This window comes from Gobius niger (assembly GCF_951799975.1).
Source record: "Gobius niger genome assembly, chromosome: 2".
In the NCBI taxonomy this organism is placed as follows: domain Eukaryota; kingdom Metazoa; phylum Chordata; class Actinopteri; order Gobiiformes; family Gobiidae; genus Gobius; species Gobius niger.
In genome coordinates this window covers 31,027,518-31,050,162 of record NC_136853.1, presented here as the reverse complement: position 1 = coordinate 31,050,162, position 22,645 = coordinate 31,027,518, and the positions used below count along the sequence as shown (strand labels likewise).

Below are 22,645 nucleotides of genomic sequence, written 5' to 3'. Positions count from 1 at the left end.
GTCTCATTAAAACAGTGCTGGAAGAAGTACTCAAATTGTTTACATAAGTAGTTGCTTAAAAAATGTATTACAATTCTTTGTAAAAGTATACTAAGTAAAAGTGTCCACTTTGATATGAAAAGTTAAAAATTGAAAGTAGTCAACACATGATTTGAAAACTTTTGGAAGTAAATTAAATTAACTTTTATTTTTTTGTGAAGAACTGCACTCTTTCTTTTTCATAGATGAGTCTGACTGCTGACTGTATTATTGTAATGTTTCTGATCAGAATTGCTTTATCGCAGCATTCATCCACTGCTCGTCTCGCACAGCTAAAATGGGTGCATGCAGCCCATGATTCAAAAGGCTTTTTCTTAGTGATGGGCAAAAATAACTGATTGTTCTTGTGCAGATTGCTTCAAAGTACTGGGAAAGGCCTTGTTTCACGACAGCTGGTCACGTGACTAAAGTCCTGCTGTCTTGAAAAGTGCTTCACTCTGCAAGTCATGGTTCAGTGCGAGTCTCATTGCCTGAGAGTGTTTCACTCTGTTGCCTTGGTTTGACAGCTTTGAGTGGCGAGGCGCTAAACCACTGATGTTTCTGGTCCGTGTAAGTGGCAAAAATGTGCTACATTACCCCCGTTTTCCCATTTAACCGTGTTCATATGGTGCAAGTTTTTTGCGCAGGGCCAAGAGAAACGTAAGGAGCGCAGTCTATAGCAAACAGCTAAATTAGCTCTGGCTGAATGAAATAAAAAAGATAGCGCACTGATGTCCTGCCTAGAACCAGCAGAGCAGCAGGTGGAGGAGGACAGAACCGCATTACAAAGAAAATGGCCATTGGTCTGATCATTCAAATATCAATATCATTAACATTAGTATATCAATATTGGACACATCGGTTTAATTGTGTTGCTGCTTCAGTCGTGTTTATGAGAAGTGCAATAAGTACGTTTGTTCACTAGAGGTCAGTGTTCACACTGAAGGAAACGGCTTTGAAGCTCTGAATCTTTAGCGAGACTTTTGCGAGGGAAGTGTCAAAAGGCTCACACGCACATTACTACTTTTACTTAATGCAGTTAAATAATGTAGTGCAATAGTACAGATACAGGTTTTTAAATGTAGTAAAAGTAAAAAGTATTCTTCTTAAAATCTACCAAAGTAAAGTAAAAGTGCATCAAATGTGCACTTTTTGCTTGTATATTTGCTATTTGCTTATGTTCCACTATTGCATTAAAAATAACATCATTTTATTTCCAGAAAATGCTATAAAGCCCCTGTTATTTTGTCAAGTTGATGAGTGATGGTAACTATGGCTAAAACAAGCTTTGTATTTCCTGAATCACCACAAAATAAGCCTGGATAGTAGCAGACAAAAGTGTGGGTATACAAAGTCAAACAGTCTCTAGACAAGTGGAGATCCCGATGGCTAAACTTGTCTCAGAGGGTAACATTCCAAATCCTGTTGTCGTAGCCTATGCATTCTCCACATGACATTTGTCGGAAACCATGGCAAAGAGAGACCGAGCACACATTCCTCAGCTGTCACTAAAACCCTCCCCTCAGACATTCTCTCAGTAGCCGGCCTCTCATCACACAGGGCCCAGCTGACTGATGCACACTGCGTTGCACAAAGGCAATTGGTAGGTTGGCAATAGGTAACTGCTCTCTGCTCTTGTCAAAATTGTCTGTTACAAAAGCCTCTAGACTGCTGACATTACTCCATATTATAGCCGGGACTCGAACATAATCTCCATGACAACTACTCGGAGAAGGTTGTTGCTCTTGTGTTGGTGGATTTGCATGTGCAGACTCAGTGGGAGTTGCATAACAGACTGAACACAGAAACAGTCACTGGCGCTGCTCTTGCTTAGCCTCTGAAAAGGAAATCATCTTGAGTTTTGTAATGGAACAGTTTCTTGTTGTGTGATGTGTCACTTTGTGCCTTTTTTCACCTCAATTTTATCTACTGCAGTTTTTTTCATGGTATATAAAATCAAGCTAAATAATTCCTCATTTACAAAATACGCGTTCACTTTGCGCATGCGCAGCAAGCCCGAATCAAAAGTGTGTTGGGATCTTTTTATTTCTATTGTTGGGACAGGGGTGAATGAGTCAGAACTGTACAAATATTTGCTTGACAATGGAGTGACCGTCTAAAAGCATCTCAATTTATCATATTGGGGCAGGCTGTAAGGCCATACAATCGCTGTAGTACAGTCATGAGTCCATAATGAATAAATAGGCTTATCGCAACACATTTGCTAATGCTAAAGCGGCGGCTAGTGCTAACGTTCACAATGGCTTATATATTCACTGAGGAGGGTCTGCACCTGCTAAAACATCATTGTTGTTAGGAAAGAGTTACCTTTGCAGTGCTTCCATATCTCTTTTAGAGTAGAAGATTTTGTCAAAACTTTGGTAGAATCGAGTCAAACAGCTGTAATCGGAAGCTCACATGGCTACTTAATATGCATATATAAAAAGATGTAGTTCAGGCTCCCGATTGTAGCTGTTTGACTCGATTCTTCCAGAGTCTGACTCTGCTCTAAAGGCGACATGGAAACACTTCAAAAGTAAGTCTTTACTAACAGTAATGATGTTTAATGACCAGACCCTCCTCGGGTAGAGTATAAGTAAGTATAAGTATTAGCACTAGCAGCGCTAACACTAGCCACTTTAGCTTAAGTGAATGTGTTGCGATTAGCCTATTATTTATGATGTAATAATAATAATAATAGTTATAGTAATAGTCATAGTAATAGTTACAGTAATAGTTATAGTTATAGTAATAGTTATAATAATAGTTATAACAATAGTTATAATAATAGTTATAATGCATTGGTTTTATATAGCACTTTTCTGGACACTCAAAGACGCTTTACATTGGTGATGATAAGCTACTTTTGTAGCTACAGCTGCCCTGGGGTAGACTGACGGAAGCGAGGCTACCTGTCTGCACCATCCGCCCCTCCGACCACCACCAACCACTCACTCACTCACACATGCTACATTCACCCAGGCTTCAAGGTGTTCCCAAAGAATCTCATCCATGTACCAATCAGGCCCTTCCCTGCTTAGCTTCAGAGATCTGACAGGATCGGCTCATGACTCTACTATGGCCTTACAGCATGACCCAATATGATAAACTGAGATGCTTTTAGACTGTGATTCCCCTGTCACGCAAATACTGTATTTCTACAGTTCTGGCTCATTAACAATGACGTTAGACGGACGCCTGTCCAAACTTCCGGAGTATAAAAAGTTACTTTCCAGTTTCTGCACAAATTAATGATTACTGATTTGTTTATTGGGATCTCCATTTGTCATTGTCTAGACGATGTTTATTTTTTAAAATTGGTCTTGAGTTAACCCTTGTGTCATCCTCATTTTGCATTTGTGACTAATATTTCTTTGACTTTATCAAAACCACCAAATATTGTTTGAATTTTCAACCCTAATGTAAACTTAAAGAAATGTGTAATGAAATGGTGCAAAACAATATTAATATGTAAAAACTAAATTGTCAGGGGCTTTGGTGGCTTTTAGAGCCTTGGATATGTCAATCATAATTTGCTGGAGTTTGAGTTTGAACATAGACGTTGTCATCAGAGAAGTCTGATGCTGTTCTGTAGTGTGTCCCAGTCGTCTGCTGCTGCAAAGGTATGGCCAAAGGTAATGGGGAGTGAACATAATGAGCTGACTTAATCTGGAGCTGCAGCTGTTCTGAGTCAGATGGAGGAGTGATGTCAGGTAGTGGGTGTCTTGCCAAGGCCTGCTTTATAGGTGAAAAGAAACCAGTGTGGCGAGAAGGCCAGCCCACCTGTTAGAGGTCGCAATCGTGAGTGTAAAAAGGGCCATTAGTGACGAAGCGGTAAAGAGAGTCCAGGTTTTTCTATGTCATTTTATAAATACATAGATGGCGGTGTCATCTTGACCATAGTGTCCAAATTGATACTATTCTTGGGGGTTCCTCGTTTTCATCTTGAACATGTAAAAGAATGTACTGCTCTGTTTTGTGATTCAATAAAAAACATTAACGCAGCATAATTCAAGCATGACTCATTGATCATTATAAGGAAGAACAGAGAAGAGTAACATAAGAGAAGATTATTGGAAAAAGCTTTGTTTCCTGCAAAACAAATTACTGTGCAATTTGGTGACAGACAAGTATCACTGTTACTTTTATTGTTTTGCAATTTATCCGTCAAGCTGTCATTAAACTACAAATGCAGCTCTGTGTTCTGTCTGTGACTGGTGCGACCCCCAAAGCTCCACTACTACCACACATGCTTTCACTAGTATATCGACTTATCATTCAATGCATAACAGATAAACCTGTACATTTTCAAGGTCTTTATTGATCTCATAATGGAGAAATTCATTTCTTTCTTCAGCTCTCGAGAAACACTCAGGGGATGCAAAATAGACAGAACTCGTAACCGAGATATCTTATTTACAATGGATATAAAAACTTTCAAAGGGAAAATTATATACAGTATATAAAAATTAGAGCAAAATGAAAATATCAAAGTCAACATTGGTTGTGCAAAGTTTACAGTCATGGTGCAGGTGGTTGATGAAGTGGTTCTTATACAGAGGTTATTGCATGTGGTTTTGCATAGGAGTTATTGCACATGAGTTACTTCTCAGTCGCGTTGTACAGTCTGACAGCAGTGGCTCGGAAGGAGCTGCTCAGCTCCTCTACAGTCCGGTGCAGTGGGTGGGAGGTGTTGTCCATGATGGAGGTGAGCTTGGCTAATACCCTCCTGTCCCTCACCTCCTCCACAGAGTCCAGGGGGCAGCCCAGGATGGAGCTGGCCCTCCTGACCAGCTTGTTCAGTCTGGTCTTGTCCCGCTCTGTGCTGCCCGGGGCCCAGCACAGTGAGCACACGGCAGCGCAGTGAAGAGCAGAGGCGACCACAGAGTCATAAAAAGTCCTGAGCAGAGGCCTGCTCACCCCGAAGGACCTCAGTCTCCTCAGAAGGTGGAGGCGACTTTGGCCTTTCTTGTACAGGGCCAGTCAAGTTTATTGTTGAGGTGAACAATAAACTGACAATATTTATCATTTGTACATTTATTAGCATTTTCTCCAAATTTTGTCTTTGTAAAACTTGGATTTTTATTTGAAGCAAATTGGGTTGCGTTATATTGCATGTTTATTGCAGCTTGTGTGGTATTTTAAGATATGAATGTGCACTTTTTGAGCAGTATCTAGTCAATAATTCAGGAAATGATAATTTCCTGCCTGAATATATTAAACTTCAAATTTGCCATCATGACAGCTTTCGCTTTCTCTGTGCACTTCTTCATGGCAACTAAACTGCCGTGATGGTTCCCACATGATGCATGTTCACATTGTGTTCAGAGAGAGCGCATTTACTTGGAAAATGTATGAAGGAGAGAGAGAGGGAGGAGGTAAGAGCGAGTTCATGGACAGAGCGCGCTTTTTATATACACAATGTACAATGTGAACATCTGAATATTGCCTTGTTTGCCTGTGGTGTTTCTTAAACATGAAGTTAAAATTGAGGAAATGCTGATAAGCTCCTATTTGCATTTCTAACCGAGACATATGAGCCTTAATATTGACGACGCAGAGAGTGGCTCTGAACACGTAGTCATCCTTTGGGACTTTCACTAAAGTTTTGTTTGTTGCTAAATTCTTGTCTCATGATTCTGTTCAGAAGAAGTGTTTAGTTTAACATCCATTTATTCTGTAAAATCTACTACTTCCCATCATAAATATTAGGGATACCTGTATAAACTAGGGCTTGATTTTATGGGGTCCAGTTCTGAAATGAAAGGAGCACATGGTGGATAACCTATAGTGCATATAGGCCGATATTTTATTAAAGTTTTATTTTTATCAAATAGCCTCTAGTTACACATTTGTTATTATAGTACATCTGGCAAAGGAGTATAGATGAAAACAAGCCTTCTGACTAATTCTGATATATTATACAGTTGTTCTGTTGGTTATGCACTGTCCTATACTAATAAATTGCTTAAATAAATTGTGAATACTCAATGTGAGTGAAGCACTCGCCTCACTCATCCACTGCTGATTTCCACAGTGGCAGGTTTCTTTGTCGCTGCCTCTGCTGTAAAAAAGGTAAACTTTGCCTGATCTGCGTCACTGTGTTTCTATGAGGGCTGCCCCTGCTCAAAGAAATCCTTGGTCTACCAAAAAGCAGCCATTAGTCTAAAAGGGGGGCGTGGTATGGTGCTGACAAAAACTTGTCCGACATCTCCGTGGGCCACTTGTCTCTGGTTCCCTGTCATTATAAACATAAGCACATGTGCTTTATTGTGAAATGCGGCTGCCAGGTTCTTCCTAGTAGCCCGTTTCATTTCTTCAACTTTAGCACTGTACAGTGTAGTGAAGGATCGGTTGCATGTTACATGTAGCTCCTCGTCTTATTTGCCCAGAAAAGGCCACAATGAAGCGGAGGAAGACACTGCGGGTCCATATGCTGCTGCGCCTTACGTAACACTTCCACTTTGGATCTTCTGCGTGTGTCTCTTTCACCAGAGTTTCTGTCAGTGGACTGGCTGTCAGACTCACGCATAGGCTGTTTCAATGTGGAACCATGGTATTTGTGGATGAAACAACTTGAAGCCTTTAAAAGTCTGACCTAGAAGGCAAAGTCAGCACCTCACCAAGACACAGAGCCGCAGACTTCAGCTGCTGTTGATGCAGCGGAGCGTTCCTTCTCACTTGAGTAGGAAGGAAGACTCCTGTCCTCACATCTCTCCTCAATGTTTAATTTATCTAAAGCATTTCACAGTAAAAAATTCAAACTCAATCTGTAAATCTCAGATATATCTGTTTTTAATATGAAATATTAGCCCAAAGTAAAGTATAGAACTGCCACAAGCCCATCTTAGCAATACAAGTTTGTGCATTTTGTCGACTAGGGCTGCACACTTAATCTTTATTGTGTCGTTGTTTGTTTTTGTCCTGCCTTTCACTTCTTTTTTGATTGGCCGATGCCGACGTGCCCCGCTCATATTATTTTTTCAAATGTGTTGTCTTTAATCATGTTTATGATGCTTCTAAACGGGCCAGTGTTTTAACTGTGACAGCAAGGGGGCGCTGTATGAAGGACATGGGGTTGATTTATTCAGGACATGCATGTTTAGTGCTACTTCAGAGGGAGCTTGTTTGAAAGACAAAACTCTTAATCTCTTATGTTTCCGAAATAAGCAAAAGTCTACGACGTAAAATATATAGAAGGTGTACAAACTTGTGACCAATTTTCAGTGTGATGTTTTTCGGCTCCCCCGAGGCTTTTAAAGTGTAGGCTTTCAGTATTACATCCTCACAGCATCAGGCGAGTGTGGAGAAGTCGGCTGCACGACCGCATGGCATGATGGTTTTCAGTGTCCCTGCTTCCCCCCCTCGCTTCCCACAATGGTCCGACCGGCTCGACCCTCATCAGCAGTTATTTTGGAACTGCAGATGTGGGCGGAGTTACGTGCAGAATCCCGGGAGTCACATGTCAGTGATGAGTCTTGCTAAGGTTGGCTTCAGCTACTTTGGGTTGATGAATCAGGCTTTGGGTTGCAGGTGGGAGGGATTTGTGCAAATATATACTGATGGATCCCAAGACCGGAAAGACTGGATTTGCTTTTTATGTTCCAAAGTATGATATGTTGCATTATGAAAGACTTCCTGATGTCTCTGTGGACTGATAGCTGTACTGATTTGCAATGGGCAGAGAACACTAAACAAGAAAAGACCGAGTTCTGATTCAGCACCTGTCTTGGAATCTTTGGAGAGTGATGGGGCGAATGTCAGGCCTGACCTTATAGCAGAATTGTTGTCTTTCCTGTATAGAATTGAGAGAGGTGGGGGGAGTGTGGCATTTCTGTTAGTTCCATCTCACGTGGGTGTGTATGGAAATGAAATGGCTGACATGGCATCCAAATGGGCTTTAAAGAGAGAAACTGAGGTCATGGAAGTTCCGGGCATGCTTGAGTGGAGATCAAAACTAGCAGAAACCGATTATCAAATTTGTCTCAGTGCTATTTAGAAGACTGATCATACAAAATTGGATTACATTTGCTTCAGGATGTATTGAAGCACGTTCAATTGGAAGGGAGACGATTTTGTTTCATATGGCATCCGTTTCTCAAGTACAAATTCAAGCAAGCAAAAGTGTGAATTTGGTGCCGATGAATGTCACTGGGAGATGACTCTGGTTCACTGCTTTAAGACCGAGCTTGAAATAATCTTTAGTGCAGGTTAGAACTGGTTCACCCGGGGTCAAAAGTGTAATTCCTCAGTTTGGAGCTGGCTGCCACGTACAGTCAAACTAACTATACAGCAACACACTTGACCGTCTCTTAAAGGTGGATTGTGTCTCCATATCATGTGATTTATGTGGCTGGTTATTAAAATTGGATACTGTCATTTAAATGCTTTACGTAATTTCTTTGCCTTTTGATTGTTTATTCACTGCTTAATAAAAAACAGAATCTCAGCAGGTGTCCCCAGTGTAATGGGCTCAGCGTGTCAGCGAGTGTGGAGGTGTACGAGATGCTTCTGGGATGACTTCAGCTTGTTATTTCCTTTCCTGTGGCTCAGTGTCTCTCTTCAACTACAGCCAACGTCTCTAATACCAAGGGCTGCCAAAGGCTACGTTGTCTCTGGAGACGGGGCTCGGGTCTTCATTGAGATGCTGTATCCAGCTCTGCACGTGGTTCCAAAATATTTGAGTTTTGGTGCATTGTTCGCATAGACGGCACATGCATTATCATCAATATTCCAATTTAAAAAAAGACACGCTAGGAGCTGTAAAGGACAGCGTTATGGCCAACACACACCGAGACGCTGGCCGATATAGACCAAAAGTCACATCCCGATATATTTAGGTTGAATATCGATATGCGATATATATCCCGATATTTTTTCCGTGAAGTGAGAACTGTTAAATGAAATGTTCTGGTGTGCGTTCATTATGTACCCGAATGTTTGCAGATTCTGTTCAACATGTTGAAAAAACAAACAGAAAATGTCTCTAAAATGGGACTTATGAAGCGCAAATAGAAATGTAGAAAGTCCTTGGCTGTTTATTGATTGACAAAAATCCTTTGTAGCGCCTGCAGTTTAGGAGGATTTAGTCTGAAAAGCTTGCTTGTTTTGGACGGACTCATTAGTGTGTTCAGCCTGCAGTTAAACTGTGTTGAATTAAGCAGAAGATTGAGCTTCTGAGGTGTGGAGAGGAAAGCTGCATGAAAATGGTGACTTTGACCGAAATGAATGAGGCCTCATAGAAATGTTATAAATGTTGCAATAGTTTCGTCATTTATAATTGTTCCCTGCAATTGTAGAACATGGCATTGGGTCACTGGTTCTCATGGTACATAGGTGGAAATTGGGGGTTGAATTACTAATGATCTGACCCTTTTGAGCGCTAGACTGTTACAAGTCGTACAGCATACAGCTTCTTGCTGCATTGGACTACAAACAACAATGTGATGGTAAAATGTAGACTGAGATATAAACAAAAACACATGGTGTAGCGCACATCATGGTCAGCTGACATAGATAAAATCGTGCACCTCTGACCTCTGACGGATGGAAGTCTATGAGCACATTTTTGTGCCACAATGCTCATGTTTTACTGAAATGCCACTACATAAACAAATTTGAATGTATTAGCACTGGAGCGAAAGGTGCTAGAAATGCACCTCTGCTCACCTATGTAGGTATTCCATTAAAAAGCTCCCATTTCCGTCTTAAATAATTTAATGTTATCCTCATTGAAAAAGCAGTGTTTTTTTTTATATATTTAAAAATAAGAACATTTTAAGTGACCCCAAACCTTTGAGCGGAAGTGTATATTACAGTTCTGATCAAAAGTTTAAAACCATGTGAAAAATGGCAAAAATTCAAATTTTGCATGGTTGAATCTTAACAAGGTTCCAAGTAGAACTTCAATATTCAAAAAAACACTTGTTTAAACCCTGTTCGGGTTGTTGACCTCTATAAGCAGGGCCTCTCGTAGACTGAGGCGGGACACAGTAAAACAGTCATTTTGAATCTTTTAAAAGGTCCTGAGGTTTATTTATGGATCAAAACGGCCAGTAACGGCCTTCATTTGAGTAGAGGATCATCTAGTGTCTTGACGGACAGCCAATCAGATGCTCCGGCTCATTACTGGGGACATTTTTTTCAGTCTTCCACTTGACCTTTTTGTTCCATAACCCTCAGGATCATCTAAGAAATTAAAAATCACTGTTTTACTGCGTCCCGCCTCAGTAGCGATGGCGTGCTGTGAGAGGTCCAGCTTATGCAGCTTAACATCCCGACCACGGTCTAAACAAGATTTTTTTTTGTGTGCCTTTGCCACCAGGACGTCATGACAGTGAGTGTCTATACCTCACAGAAAATGGCACTGAATCCACAGACTATTTCAGTTTTTAATGGTGGTTTTCAATAAAACAATGTACTGAAATATTTTTTTTGTCTCCCATTTCTTCTCATTGCATATTGAAATTCTGCTTCGAACCTTTCTAAAGTTACAAGAATCATTTTGTGTCAAAGTTCACTGATGGTCTGAGGGATCAGTCTGTGAAACTTTGTGATACAGGAAGTGACTGTTTATTTTTCTTATTTCCTTTTGGAGGCTCCGCTCGAGAGTGTGCTCTGGTTCCGCTGTTATCCCCACAGCATGTTCCTGTACACACGACTATTTGCAAACATCTGTGTACTCTGTTGCACACTATTACCTCCCCACTGGAGAACCCGACTGTTATACATTTGTCCCAATTTTCCGCGCATTTGTGAAAAACAACTCGCCTTTCCTGCACTTCTTACGGTCCCTGAATGCATCTCCCATGCTGCCTCTCTCAAATGTGCTTCTCTCTGGACCAAAACATTGACCACAGTAGAAGTATTAATGGCTTATTTACCACTTTAGAAATGTAATGGAAGCAGCGATGGGCACAGGGCAGGTGGAAGACAGGCCTATTGTTGTGGATTATGCAAAAGAAGTTGAGTTTTGCCAAATGGACGCTTGATTGACCAGGCGAGCGAGAATCATTAGATAAAGAGGTGAAAAGCAGCATGTTTGACGACTGATCCCGCTGAGTTTTTTTTTGTTGCTTTTTTTCTCTTTAAGTCTGGACTTGAAGCACAGTAGTTCACCTAAGTGTCATTGTTGCCTTGGTCTTGTTTAGTTTTGTCATAGACCTGTTTTTGGCCTGGTTTACATGTGGTTTAGGCCTTGCTGTGATATGGCTAAATATTTACAGAAAGTGATAGTTCTACCAAATACCATTATCAGCTTTTCAAAATACACAGTACTTAGCGCACTGTACAACAAGATAAAGTTGAGCGGAATAAGTTTGAGTTATTGTTGGCGCAGCTCTGACTCAATTCAGGTTTCTGATGTGGCCCCTTGTGAAAATGAAACACCCGCCCCTGATGTAGGTTTAATTTGTTGCCGTCCAGTACAGCTGCAATATGCTCAAGACGGTATGAGAAGTAGGACATATTGTCACGATTATTTTCCCCATATTGATCGATCCTGATTTATTTTAACTTTTTTTTTTCCATAATAAATTAAATACATCTTGCTTATTCATAAAATTAGATGCATCTTTTATTCACAAAAACAAATGCTTTCATCAGGTCTCATTTAACGCACAAAAATCTTCCATTGTCTCGTCCAAACTCCCAAACTAGGTCCTGCTCGTGCCAAAGAAATGGTCGTAAACCTGCCGATTATGAAGTCCCATGACGATTATTGAGACTGACCAAAGAAGAGATTGCGATTTTGATAACATTTCGAATAATTGCCCAGCCCTAGGACAAATTATTTATCATTTTATCAATATGAACAGTTTAGGTGCCCTTCAGACTTGCAGTGCAGAGATTGAAGCCAGGACTAAAACATTTTATAGAGCTATCCTTCCAAAACAGTGGACAAGCCCAAAAGATGTAGTTGACCTGTTCCGCCTCAAGTTGCCAATGAAATGTATTAATATCGGAATTACATTACATTGGCTGTAAATCATGATGGAAGAGTAGACGAGTTAAGTTATTGCATGTCCATCACCGCTTGTGGATGGACATCCTGAAAAATATGAAGCGTATTCCTGCGAAACAGCACTGTGCAGGTGCTCTTTGTGAAGGAAGAGCTTTTTAACTTTTGTGAAAAGGACGAGGGAATGTGTACAACGAGGACCACACTCAAGTCAGTTCAACACATGAACAGAGTGGGTCCGAGGCCGATGATTTTTGTAATTCTGAGATAAATGAAGACGGATAGCCCCACGAAAGAGTTTAGCATGGATTCTACCACATGATGCTGGAAAAAAATGCACAGATTAGCCCAATACAGGAGTGAGTGTTTTGCTTTGGTGCCATCTTATCTACTTCATGCGCAATGCAGACGTGAATCTGTCACCGGCTCTCTGTTCTCTCTCATGTTAGCAGCAGATTATAGCCAGCACAGGACACAACGGCAGGGGGGAAACACACTTCTGATTGGCTGTTTTTCACCCATTAGATAAGTGAAATAAGTGAAATATTCTAGTTCTAGTTTTTTATCTACAGATTTTGTACACACATGCCTTACCGGACAAATCGTGCTTGTGTGTCTATTTGGACGCGTGAAACCGTTGCAATCATTGACTTCAGGAGGAGCCACTGCTACGGCGCGATTCCCAGTCCAAAAGTGCTCTAGCCTATAAGCTAACCGTGCGTCTTTCCCAGTGCGTCACTCAGGTCTGTTCTCCCTTCAGTTTAGACTTAAAGGCAATAAGTGTAGAGCAGAGAAGAAGTCTTTATAAAATGCGCGCTCTTTCCAATGCAAAAAATAGAAAGTCTCTATCACTTTCAGTTTTATTGGCACATTGAAGCGTAAATGTCAATAAAAACACTTGGTAACCGCGTTTGTCGTATGCGATAAATGTGGGCTTCCATTCTATTTGCAGTGTGCTGATGGCACGTTCAACTGCGCTTTGCGAAATAGTCCAAAGGTGTGGATTTAATATCCTTTGTTTTGTTTATGTGTGGGACATGTATTACGCCGCCTCTTCACTGTTCGCCAAACGTGTATCCCTCAGCCGTCATCATTACACCATGCAAGACGTTTAACATGGCATCTGTTTATTTGCAAGTCTATTCTCCAACTAGTGCCTTCATACTTGTCATGTTGCTTCACACGCAGAGTGAGCCATCTCCGCATCCGCTCCCAGGACTCCTGTCTCCTTCAGTGTCCCAGCAGTGCACACAGAGCTGGGAAAAAAGGCCATCTCAGGTCCCTCCAGCTGGAACAACTTAGAAAATTAAGAGTTTTATTAAAAGGTCTGGACAATGTGTTTATAGGAAATTGCTGTTGTTTTAACTAGACATTTTCTAGCCATGTCATGATGTATTCGTGAAGCTGTGAATTTTTATTTGTACTGTTTATAACTTATATGTTTGAAACGGGTCTCTCTTGCTAATGAGATTTTGAGCCTCAAGGGACAAATCTGTATTAATGTGCACAAAATAAAAGTCGTCCTAAGAGTAGCATATAATGATAGACATGCATATTAACAGTCCTTGCAGCGCTGGAGGAGTTGCAAGACCACGGCCTTTTGTCTCATGGTCAGCTCATCGCTACCCTGTCATAGACGTATCCCTTCTTTGTTCTTCCCCAGTCCCAAAAGTCCATGATTTTTTCATGATCTTTGCGTATTTCTCCCCCCCTCTGCTGGGGCCAGGAGAGCAGCTTTGGGCAAAAGCAGTGACAGGTGGGTAAAGCGCTGATTTAAAACTGCCCGAAAACAAGCGGCACGCACGGTGGTGTGCACGTGGCGGTGTGCCGGCCCTCGCGCTACAGTTCCAGAGTCAGATCAACTGATGTGATCAGAGTGTGTGAGGGGTTGGTGATAGCAGACTGGGCCCAGGTGAAGTGAGCATGTGCAGAGCACATACAACCTGGAGCTCAAAGGCTCCTGCAGCTGCAGCCACGGGGAAATAGCATCTTTGGCATTCAGCGCCGGTGAACTCTTTCAAGCCTCAGCCAGTGCTTAGTTCATTTACACGCCATGTCGTTTGTGTTGAATCCACGTTGGTGCCACATTTAGCTCAGTTCTCAGGTGGAGAGATTCCAGATTTGATTATGTGTTTTGCAGATGTCTTTATGGGATTTATTCTACCATCTTTCTGCCTTTGGTCTCACTCCCCACACATTACATTTTATACCTTGTATTGGCTGTAATGCAGAATGCCATGTCAAATGTACAGAATGAGTGCAGTATTTTTCTCCTCTCTGCACTCCTTGGGAATCCCAGGGCCATATATGGCCGTGCTCAGTAGCAGCAGCAGCTACAGTGTGTGTGTGTGTATGTATGTGTGTGTGTGTGTGTGTGCGTGAAAGAAGAGGGACCCAGCTGGTCTCTGCAGCTCCTCCTCCCCCTGCCTTTCCCCTCTGGCCTTCTGAACCCTGCCAAATGCACAGGAGGGACAACTCTTTGTTCCAGACATAAACACACTATTGAGCACACTACTTGAAGTCACTTGGGCATTGACACACATTTGGTTTTGTACGAGCATGAAAACCAGCACAATACAGGGATCAAATGGTGAGGTACAAAATATGATTTAGAGCAGTATTTGAGCAACTTCTCCCCGACCCTGTCAAGCTTGTCGAGATTTCTGGAGCTTTGTCTGCTCAGATGGCCAGGTCATCAATAATATTTGAAGGAAATAAATTGGAAACCACAGCTCTAGAATGAGGTGCTCTTTATGTGCTGGGAATGTTTGCTTTAAGATGAGGAAACTTTATAATGAAGTGTTATCAACCTTACAGTGCACAGAGCTGGACAGTTGATAAAAAAATATTTTAAATCTCAATCTTTACTTTGGTCAATCTCAATAATCGTCATTGGAATTAGACATTTTTTTGTCCATTAAATGAAACTCGAGGAAAGCCGTTGTTGTTTTGTAGTTTTGAGGTTTGTATAAAAGGTATGTCTAAGTTCATGAATCAGCTACCTGTATTCAAAAATAGGGCAAAGATAAAAATAGTCAAAGGATAAAATTAGGACGATGTTTCCCATGGTAAGACAAAAGTATGAATGACAAGCCACTGTTCAATAATGACTTAAAGAGGGGCAAAAAAGTTTCAATGGAAAGTCCATAGGAGCCAGGAACTTCCAGAGCCAGATGAGTGGGCCACAGTAAATCCATTCAGAAAGTTAGTTTATGGGAGAACCAGTAAACTCATCAGTCGACACTGGGAATCAAACCTCAGATGTTGCTCTGAAATAAGTCTGGATACTGTGGATTATCAGAGAAGAAATACATCTCATTTAATAGATGAGCTTTCTTTTGAACTGATCTTTTGTTAAGTTTCATTCCCTGCTTTTCTCACTTTGCTGCCGCACTCCTCGCACACATAATGCGCTCATATTTCCATGCAGCGGTAACAAGGAATTCCTTTTGTGGAAATGGCTGCGCTCTAAGCTCATGACGCAGCCGTGAGGAGTGGCCAGAGCGCTGATGCCTCAAGCCCCCAAGGCTAAGAGTGTTACTTATCTGGGAATTTCTTCACTGGTATGTCAGTCCAGGCCCAGCTGAAAGGTGCTGTAGACCAAGCTTTGATGTTTGAAGGGGGTAGAGATGGCAAGAGAGAGACATGTTGTTTCAATTTTTTGCTCATAAGTGCTGGGGTCACAAACAACAGAGCCACCGTTTATGCAGCGATATCATCATGATACTCGCGATACAGAGATCAATATTAAATAACATTTTGTCGGAATTTTATAGATATCTATTTTATAGATACATTTTTTTATGGCAAAAAATAAATGAAAATAGCGCAAAGAGTGTTGGCAAAGAAATGCTTCTACCTGACAGAAGCTTCCTCTGCGTTACTGTCAAAGAAATCTATATGACCTCTCTTCCTTTTAGTTCCTTTTTTTTTTTTGACAGTGGCACAAAAAAAAAAAGGAAAAAAAAAGAAGAAGTCAATAACAGGCACATAAAATGTCTGATCTTTATTAAAGTCACAAGAATGAGTTAACAGTGTTTAAACTAACCACTCACTTATTCCTTGCTGTTCTGTGAATGTTTACATGTTATGGCCAGCAAAAATATGACATGTGATAGTTTGGGTGGTTTTAGTTTAAGCAGAAACTGACTCATTCTTGTGATGTATGAATAAAGGCTCATACATCATACTTCACAAGACCTTCTGCAGCTCAGGGTGCAAGAACAAGAAGTTATTGCGTCTTGTGAAGTATGTATGAGCTTTAATAATAAAATTATATATATATATATATATATATATATATATATATATATATATATATATATATATATATATATATATATAAATTCTTTGGCCAGTATAATGCGATTTGAAAATTGTGATAGAAGGTTTGATAATTAGTAAAAGAAAAATACTGTGTGCAACACATTATTTTCCACCAGCTCATGTAACTCCTATGGCTGCCTACACACAGTAATGTCCATTAAGCTGTAGTGTCAGAGCTAATGGATCATCCTGTACCCATTGATTAGGCTAGTAGTACTTATGTTTTCCGGCTACATTAGCTTCCCAGAGCAGATTCGATTTGAGACATGATTCAGCCATGCTTTGCATTAAAACTGTACAGTGCAACTGCATTTACAGAACACACATTTCCATTTTCCATTAAAATCAATTCATGAGTGATGTATAATGCACGAATGAACATTACTGTGATTTACTGATTTTGATCTGGTTGTTGTGCTTGCTAGTAGAATTACGTTCTCAGTGAACATCCAAGCCAACACTGGGACTAACAGCTTTATGTCAAAATCATGAACTTACATTTGCTGGTTCTTGTAGTCACTTCACTGCTCATATTCATGTGGAAGGGCACCTGTCAACTGCAGCCATTATGGGATTTCTTTTGTTGGGCTTCAGGGGCTGATGCTGATGAAGGCTGTGACACACTGAGGCAGGTCAGCACAGAGTTTGCCTTAAGGGGCTTGTTTCCATTTTTAGAAAAGAAGACAATGTAGATGAGATAATAATAAATGTACTGGCTAAACTCTCGATCGAGCAGAGGCTCCGCTCACACTGTGAAGAAGGATAGTTTATTATGCTCAAACAGGAAGTCATGTTGCACACAAATTACCACATTTTCCTGATAAATGTGCTTTTGTGCATCACTGCACTCAGACGTGTTTAGTGATTATTACATCATGATAGTGCTCATTTGTGTGTTGCCGTCTGCCATCTGAACATGAAGATAAACCCGTTTTGGCTGAGCGTGGGCCCGCACCTGGAGAAACACAGGCTCGTATACAAACACCACGCTGCAGATAAGCTCTCTGTGGAGCTCTGGTTCCCTGGCCATGTAGGGGCCGCACACGGACCAAATTTGGAAAAGAATTCTAGCCAGAGAGTCGTGTGCCCTGAACGTGAGGCTGCCGCGTGTGAAGCTGTTTCCCCACTCAATGCTGATGTTGTCATAGCAACCAGCGCCAAAAGACACTGTGCAGGGGACTGCGTTGAGGAGTTTCTGAATTATATAACTGTAGCAACCATCATATCATGTCATAAAAATGAGGATAATGATGTTCAAATGGCAATATAGTAAGTACACAAACTTCGACCTGACATTTAGACTACTTGTCTTTAGCGTTGGCGACGTGCAGCTCATAATATATACAATCACAAACACAAAACTATGCAAGACACAACTGCCAGTGCATCCCACTGTCCATTGCTAGTACTATGCTATGTGGTATTTCAAGCACCTCTACTATGTGCAAGCATTTTGGGAGCTCCATAGCTGCCAACATTCCTCTGCAGTTCTGGGAGCATGCAGCAAACGGTCAAGGCTTGTAATGCTTTCTTCAAGCTTCCTGTAACAGGGCACTACGACCTGTAAATCCAGACCTAAGCTAACCCCGTGCTGTGTTCTCTGTTCACAGGCCTGTATAGATGACAATGTAGACATGGTGACCTTCCTCGTGGAGCATGGGGCCAACATCAACCAGCCTGATAACGAGGGCTGGATCCCCCTCCACGCGGCCGCCTCCTGTGGATACATGGATATCGCAGAGTAAGTATTGAAGGTTCTTGTAACAAAAGGTGATTAGTGATTTGATGGAACTTCTTCATCATGTCAAACCATTACAAATCATACGACGCACCTGTGTTTACACTTCCTGGGGCTGCGTGACTGACAGGTGTAGTGTTGACTGCCCTCTGCGCTTCATTTAATGGATTTTACATTTTCCATAACATACTGGAAAATATATTCTTATTATTCATAATTACCGTTATTTTCGGACTACTGAGCGTACCTGAATATAAGCCACAGCTGTTCACGCTGTTACAAGTGCATTTGAAGCGCCATCAGCACACTGGCAATATAGGATTTTTCTTTGTGCCCAGTCACATTTTTCAAGAGTACAGTGGCCCACAGGTACATTTTTACTTTTATAAGAGTGTGTTAAGTACTTTAAACTTTAAAAGTGTGATTATATTATTCTTTTAAACTCGCGTGGGTTCTGTCAAACCAAAGCGCTACCTGCACAGCTACTGCTCCCCGGGAGTGTGGCCGTGTTTAGAGCCGTCCTCCTCGGGAAGTCTGCACAATCGCGCGTGGCTGGCTTTTGATTAATTTAACACACGCTGTGCTTTGTCCTTCCATAATATTTCAGCGGTGAGAGAATGAAAAGCATTTATTTTACACTAGAAGCCACAGGCGTGGGAGGGCATCCTGCTGCCCTCGTGCCGGTGGTCAGTAAACAACGTGGACAAAGCTCGAGGAAAACAGCGATAGGGTTTGCCACCTGTCCGAGTTAAATTGCAGATGAGTGGGGTACGTCTGAAAGGAACTGCATGAGCTCTCCACCATCTCCACGTTCACAGCTTTGTTTGGATCTGGACCTGTTATAATGTCTTTCTCAAATTGGACTTCTTTCATTAGAAATAGCCCAGTATTTTGGGACTCAGGTGCATTGTTATTGATAACATGACACAATATTCAGTAGCATAAAAATCTAAAACATTTACTGTGTCGTTGTATGAGCCACAAGGTTCAAAGCGTGTTCAAAAAGTAGTGGCTTATAATCCGGAAATTAGATATTGATTGTAGTACTTGAAAGCGGTCTGATGAATCAGTTATGGACCGCCGCTCAGGTAAGGCAAGGTAAGATATACTTTATTGCCCTCTGCGTTTTACCTTTGATGCCGCTGTGGCAACCCGTAAGGAGCAGGGGTAGACCCCAGTGCAGCGCTCAGTGACCCATCGCCAGATGTGGAGCCAGGCTAAAGCATCACTTGGAGGATTCACCAATGTTTTTAGTGGTAGGGGAAACCAGAGTACTTGGAGGAAACCTACACAGACACGGGGAGAACATGCATTCTCCACACAGAAAGGGACCGAACCCAGGACCTTCTTGCTGTGAAGCTCAAGCACTAACAGCTACACCACCGTGGTGCCTGTACGGAGCCTGGGTCTCATTTATAAAACACTGCGTAGAGTTTTTGCTCAGCAGAAGCACATGCCTAATAGATACATTTGGCACACGGCACAGAAAATCCGGATTTATAAAACCCTCTGTGCGCTCCTCTCCACGCAGCCTGTGCTTTATAGATCTCACCTGCTTTGGAAATCTGTAGACATGAACCCAACTCGTGTCACGCCCTCCCAGCGCCTCCATTTCACCATAAAAAAAGACAATGCAAAGTGAGTTATGAATAAGATTTGCCAAAACATAATGAATAATGAATGGCTTTTACCAAGACACGAGACACAGAGAGGGGGAGGGGAGACGCTCTTCACTGTAGCTTACTGATTAAAATTTTACAATAAAATGATGAACAATAAAATTACTCTTAATGAAATCTTGGAAAGATCTTTGGCAATAGATGAAGTTCAGTAAGTTGTTTGTATTTTGCCTTCTTGCTGTTTTGACATCATTAATAATGAAAGAAAACAGAATGCAACATTGTTAATGTGGGAATGTTTTCAGTCACTGAGATTGCTTTTAAATCTGATAATGTCCGCTGTCTAATGAACTAATTTCCTTTTTGTTTTAGATATTTAATCGGCCAAGGTGCCCATGTTGGAGTTGTGAACAGTGAGGGAGAGACGCCTCTGGACATTGCTGAAGAGGAGGCAATGGAGCAGCTCCTTCAGAACGAGATCAACCGACAAGGTGGGAATTTGTTTTTTGTGTAATACATTTTAGGAGGATGCCGCATCATGATTGGCAGAGAATGTGTGTTAATGTAAGCAGCACTCTCTGTACACTGGCCTGCTGCTAGTTATCTTATGCAGGGGTGTAAACTAGGGCTGTGCAATTAATCGAAATTTGATTACGATTTTGTTTTTCTACACTACGCAATTATAAAAATAGCGTAATCAAAACAAAACAATTATTAAGGATGCCGTCATCGGAGCGCGTAATGTCCCTATTGAGGGCATGCAGATTCTACTGTATCTCTGTTTAAATCTAAATAGAAATTAAACCTTTGAAGATTAACATTGCAGACATAGCCACTCAATTGTCTTTTGTTATGTGGTGACATCACACGCTTAGGCTCTATAGCAGATCGTTTTTCATGCAGCATAACTACAAGTTCACAGCAGACTAATGCAGAAGTTTTGAATCCTCTTGTATTCTTTGCCCTGGCTGCTCCTTCTGTAGATTAATCCAAAACTCAACAGTGAGCTGTGTTGGTGAGATGCTTCTAAGTAAATGGTAATGGTCTCAATTTATATATAGCGTTTTTCCACCTACATTAGGCAGAAAATAATCCAGATTATTTTGTCTCTAATCGGGCAGCCCTAGTTTGAACCGTGCCCCACCCTGTATTAATGCCAGCTCTGTCTCACAATAAAGTGTTAGTTGTTGAGGTTAGAATTGTGTAGAATGATTAAACTTGAAATAAAAAGGACCACCTTTGATGATGTTTGCCGATTCAGCAAGACATTTGTCTCAGTGCCACATTTGGCCCTCGGGCCGCACTTTTGGCATCCCTGCTCTTACATAACAGAGAAGAGTGATTGTGTTGTGACCTCTCATGTGACTGATCCAAACCTGAAAAGCTAAGTTTGTCTATTTTTGGCTTGGGCATTCTTGAAATGATTAAAGCCCCTCCCCTTTGCTGTGGGACTTCATATATGTGTTCACTGGCTCAACGCCCAAGAGTTGCCGCACAGCTCATAAGGCATAAGCTACAGGACGCCTCCACTTTTCACTTCATGGTGTACAGAGAAGGAAAGTCCTGCATGTGAGCTAGAATTTCAACCTCTTTAGTGAAGTTTGTTCTAGTAGCTCCTTTTTTCCTTTTGTCACACTCAAGAACAACTAATCGTAACAAATGGGAATACTCAGTTGTTTTGTCTTTGGTTGTACATACTGTGTATCTCAACCTCTAAAACTGTTGCTGACCCTGGTCTCATGAGCCCTCCTGCACATACCTTCTGGCCCCAAAAGATTTTGTCTCTTCCCCCATTTTATACATCGAATAAAAATCGTGCCCTGACCAACCTGCCCCTGCCCTAGACCTTATGATTCTGTACTCAATTGTACTTGGGGTCTGAGCTTCACTTCACAGCCACAGACTAAATAAATAGTGCTAAAGAGAGTATATGTGACTATCCTGAAGACATGCACATAAGCCTCTTCTGTGTCAGAGGTAGAAGGCAGCATTATGCAACGGGCTGTTGTGTAACTGGTGTATGTGTTAATATTCCCTCTCTGAGACTCTGTCATGTCAACGGTTAAACGTGTTAGACAGAGCCCATGGTTTCTCATCAGCAGCAGCAACAGCTCTGGGATCATCTCCCATTTAGCATTTAATGTTATTGATTGTAGTAAATGAAGATCATCTGTCTGCTGTTGCATATCGCTAAAAAATGAAAACAAGCCACCCATTGTTGATGTGATGGAGGGTAAAGCAGTACCTTTTTTAGCCTTTTGAATTGTCTTTATCTCTTATTTAATTCTCAGGTAGGGGATGTGCTGTTCGCTTGTAAAAACCTCTGCCAATTCGACCCACTGATCTCTTTCTTCACTTGAATATTGCATCTTCTTTCTTGAAACCAATGTTTGATACTGACATTGGATCATTACCAGCAGTTATCTTCACTTTGTAAACTATCAAGCACGGACTTTGATGGAAAGCTCCTGTTCCACTGAGAGCTTACACAAACATTGCACGTTTGACTTTTGCCAATTTTGATAAATGTGCTTCAAACATTAAGAACAAAGACTGAAGAAACTTTAAAGGAACAGGCCACCGTTTTTGCACAGATATGTTCTTACCTGAGCTTAGACAAGTTGATGCGTAATTGTCTGGTCTTTATGTGTGCGCTCAGTCACGCAAAAAGACCAAAGATGTTGTTAGCGTTTAGCCTCTCCTCCTCTCCTCTATGGGGCCAAACGGGGGGATGTTAGAAGCGACCAAGCTCTTCCGTCTTCCTTATTAAAATACGGTTACGTGAGTAGTTACACGATCCAAGTATAGTTACACAAAATTAAACAGTAAGGTCTTTACGGCGTGGGTGTCGAAGTGCTCCTAAGGGGAAATAAGGGAAACATGGAAGAGCTTGGTCGCTTCTAACATCCCCCCCGTTTGGCCCCATAGAGGAGAGGAGGAGAGGCTAAATGCTAACAACATCTTTGGTCTTTTTGCGTGACTGAG

The 22,645-nt window shown here is 41.4% G+C and overlaps 1 protein-coding gene across 1 annotated transcript in view; it reads left to right on the top strand.

Annotated features, from left to right (window-relative positions):
* Window positions 1-22,645, top strand: part of ppp1r12a (protein phosphatase 1, regulatory subunit 12A) — a 48,253-nt gene that overhangs the window by 9,061 nt on the left and 16,547 nt on the right. The window contains exons 2-3 of the mRNA XM_079582480.1: window positions 17,914-18,044; window positions 20,033-20,151. Of these exons, the coding sequence (XP_079438606.1) occupies window positions 17,914-18,044; window positions 20,033-20,151 (250 nt within the window). The remainder of the gene's footprint in view (window positions 1-17,913; window positions 18,045-20,032; window positions 20,152-22,645) is intronic.